We start from the raw sequence: 3,633 nt of genomic DNA, 5'->3' as shown, positions 1-3,633 counted from the left end.
TTTTTTTGTACACAGAGAATAGGGAATTTCAGAATTTTTACATACATTTTAGCAAACAAGTTTTGATCTATTGGCTTCTTGGTGCAGTGATGCAATGGCAATCCATTCTGGTGCCAAAGACTCATACCATTACAAGGAAGCTGTGAACACTAATTTCTTAGGAGGTGAGGCCAGCCCCACATGAACATCTTTTGCATCCCTCTGGTCCGCCACGATTCATAAATACTTAGACTTTTTTCTTTTCCTCCCTCAAATGAATCATTAGACGTTAAAAATGGAACAACAGAGTACAAAGGGCCACATGCTTTTCAGTATAAAGCATTCTCCTTCACTAGGTTGCTATCACAGTGCAGACCTGACTGCCTGAATATGCTCAGGAGATTTAGTCAATATTGTCTGTATTTGGTTATGGAAAAGGCTCTCCTTATTTTTTGTTTTTAAATCCAAAGTGCATAGTGAGAACAAATCAAAGCATTTGTTTTTTTCTTTTCAGCATCAGTTTCATCTAAGCATCTTCCTATGTGAGGACTACTCAGATGCCTTGCCTTTGTCCTCCCCACCCTCCAAAAATAAAAAAATAAAATAAAATTAAAAATAATAAAAGAGTCAAGCGATTTAGACATTCATCAGCCTGGTAAACAAACTTTGCCGGCAAATAGAAGTCCTACTATTGTAAAGAAAATTGATAAGACAAAAAGTACATATGATGACCCAACTACTGTGTTGTTGGGTAATTTATAAGGTTGACCTCCGACTTCATTGATGTAAAATCCTATTGGAAATATTAGGGCAGCCATACAGAAAAGGATCACTGTAAAACAAACCAAAACATAACATTAGTAACATGGTTTGGTGATTAAGAAAACAATGAAAATTTGGCACAAAGGAAGTTTATAAGCAGGGTTGTGGATTGATGACAACATGGTCAAATCTGTTGCAACATGGACCACTTATAAAAAGGTTTGCATATACTACAGATCCTCCAAGCTTAACAATTAAATACAACAAAAGCTGGTTTAGCCTTTTACATACAGTTTTGAATACAAGCATTAAGAAAGGCCACCAAACCTACTAAGTAATTGTATATACAATTCTTGACGATTTAAAGTAGTGGCAAAGGGCTCAGTCAGACAGGGGCTAAGTTCTGGCTCTACTAGTGTAATCTTAGTCTTCTGAAATTCTGAAAATGGCTAAGTTGTAGAAGAATAAACAAAACAATTTTAAGTCCTTTGCACAGTGCCAGGTTGATATTAAGTGCTGAATAAATGTTGATTATCATCCTAGTATTATTTTCCCAATTCTCTGCTCTTCTCAGTTGATATTAGTTATAAGGAACTGAGAAAAGGTACATACAAATATAGATACTATTTATCTTACCCAGTGTTTGGGCAGAAGTTATTCCACAGTTGGTTGTTTTAGAAACAGCGTGCTCCCCTGTGCTACCAAAGAAAATCTCTTCTTAAGAAACACAAATTACCTATAGATAGGCTGGCTCTTCCAAGAAAATATTTTGTGCTTTTTAAAGCATATTCATAGTCTTTCAACTTTCTCTGAAGGCAGAAATATTTCCTCAGCATATTGTGAAGGCAGATTACTGTAGAATCCCCATTACTAACTGAATGAGAAAACTTTGTGTTAAACCCATTCCCAGCAATAATGACAAAATCCTGGATAAATATACCAGTTGACACTTGTCCTAAATTGTTTGTATTACTCAACCAACAAAATTTAATAGGAGAGTTCTGAAAAGGCCAATTATAAATATATCCTGGAAGGAATAGCTCCAGAAATGTAGTAAAAGGCAACATTTTCTTAGGTAATACACTAACTTAAGAAACACACCAGCACGCTTGTTTGCTTTGCACCATTTACGTGACTATTTTATATTAAATCAACACAGAGTTTGTTTTCATTTTGGGCATATGACCACACCAAATAATGTTACATAAGCATATTTAGTTTCTTTTAGATACCTACTACAAAACGAATGAAAAATTCAGGTATTAAGTACTAGATTTTTTGGCCTTTCTGTTGTATAGTTAGCAATACACAACTTTATTAGCGCTGCCAATGTCCCCTCATCAGTGTTATTTGTCACCAACCTTTAATGGTTCTTGTATCTTAATATCGGAGAAGGCAATGGCACCCCACTCCAGTACTCTTGCCTGGAAAATCCCATGGACGGAGGAGCCTGGTAGGCTGCAGTCCATGGGGTCGTTGGGAGTTGGACACGACTGAGCGACTTCAGTTTTTAATATGGTTTGATAAGTAAAATGAAACCACAATCTAAATAGCTATAGACAATCTAATAAAAGCAATGGGAAGACATTATTGTCTTAAAAACAATTTGTTCTTTAATATAGATTAATCTAACCTCAGGAAACACTAAAATAATTTAGAAGTGCTTCAGACATATGCAGATGTTACTCTTGTTCATTCTGTTAACTGATGTGCCAACTTAATTCCTATCCTTTACTATTTTCTACTGTAAAATAAAAATCTATCTTTTATAGTAATCATTTACCACTTAATGACTGTATTTAAAGCAGGGTTTAATATTTTACAAGTGTTAAATATTTTCCAAATTGGTTAGGAACAGCTTAATCAAATTTCTAGGAAGCAATGAACACCTGATGGTATCCAACAGTGATTTCTAATCCAAGGAATCAAGTTATCTATACTTCCTGAGGAGTTTTTAATGCTGGTGGATGAGATTTTTTTAAGCTCTTGAGATCTGAGAAGTTACTTCAGATCTTAAATACTGTTAATGCTGAAAATATCTATCAACTTTTGACAATTAAGTTCTGGGTCCTAAAAAAAGTCTGTAAAGACATAACTTCATATCCTGTATGGCACAGATTTCTTGGTGGTGAGAGCCAGATATCAGGTGTACTGGCAGACAAGTAAATTAAGGTGGTGAAAGCAAGGACAAGAGTCAGACTTGAAGAAAAAGACACGTCTTTTTGTCACTCTTGCCGCCACAGGTGAGTCCCTCATGTGCGGCTCTCCTTTGAGCACTTCCTCTGTGTAAACCCATTAGAAAATTAAGTTTATATTCTTAACAAAACTACTGAGAAGTACATTTTCAAAGGCTGAATGGCAACACTAGGGGGAGTCCAACCCCCTCTTCTGACTGCCACCCCAGCACACTAGCTGGGGTAACAAAAACAATGCATTTAAGGAAGAGAAAGGCTCTACGCTTCCTTAGATGACATCAACCCTAAGATACACCGTTGAACCAAAAAACCAGATACAGAATAGTATAAATAGAATAAGTATGTATTTATAGAACACTCACACATACACATATACGTTTCTATACATAGAACACCTCTGGTAGGAAACCCCAGGAACTGGTGAGAATGGTTGCTTCCAGGAAGGGAGTCGTGGATAACTGGGCAACAGGCCACAAATGAGATTTACTTTTCACTTGGTCACCCTTTCACAGGCTCTGAATTATATATCACACACATATTTTAAGAAGTTAAATTATTTAACCTGAAAAATAAAGGAAAAAATTCTATATTTCAAGGTAGTGCATTTAAATACATATGTAAATATTCTCTCTTGAAGAGGAATGGAAAACAAGATAATGAAAGTTCTTTCCTTTTATTGAGTCACAGAATCAATGGC

At 35.6% G+C, this 3,633-nt stretch overlaps 1 protein-coding gene across 1 annotated transcript in view; it reads right to left on the bottom strand.

The window, feature by feature from the left end:
• Positions 1-8: 8 nt before the first annotated feature.
• LOC104986559 (chromosome unknown open reading frame, human C16orf52) overlaps positions 9-3,633 on the bottom strand; it is a 6,694-nt gene continuing 3,069 nt past the window's right edge. Inside the window, exon 2 of the mRNA XM_010837179.1 lies at positions 9-811. Coding sequence (XP_010835481.1) covers positions 627-811 — 185 coding nt within the window. The 3' untranslated portion in view covers positions 9-626. The remainder of the gene's footprint in view (positions 812-3,633) is intronic.

The sequence above is a fragment of the Bison bison genome, unplaced genomic scaffold (assembly GCF_000754665.1).
Source record: "Bison bison bison isolate TAMUID 2011002044 unplaced genomic scaffold, Bison_UMD1.0 scf7180017864072, whole genome shotgun sequence".
NCBI lineage: Eukaryota > Metazoa > Chordata > Mammalia > Artiodactyla > Bovidae > Bison > Bison bison.
The sequence above is the reverse complement of the archived record's forward strand: the minus strand, read 5'-3'. Positions and strand labels throughout refer to the sequence as shown.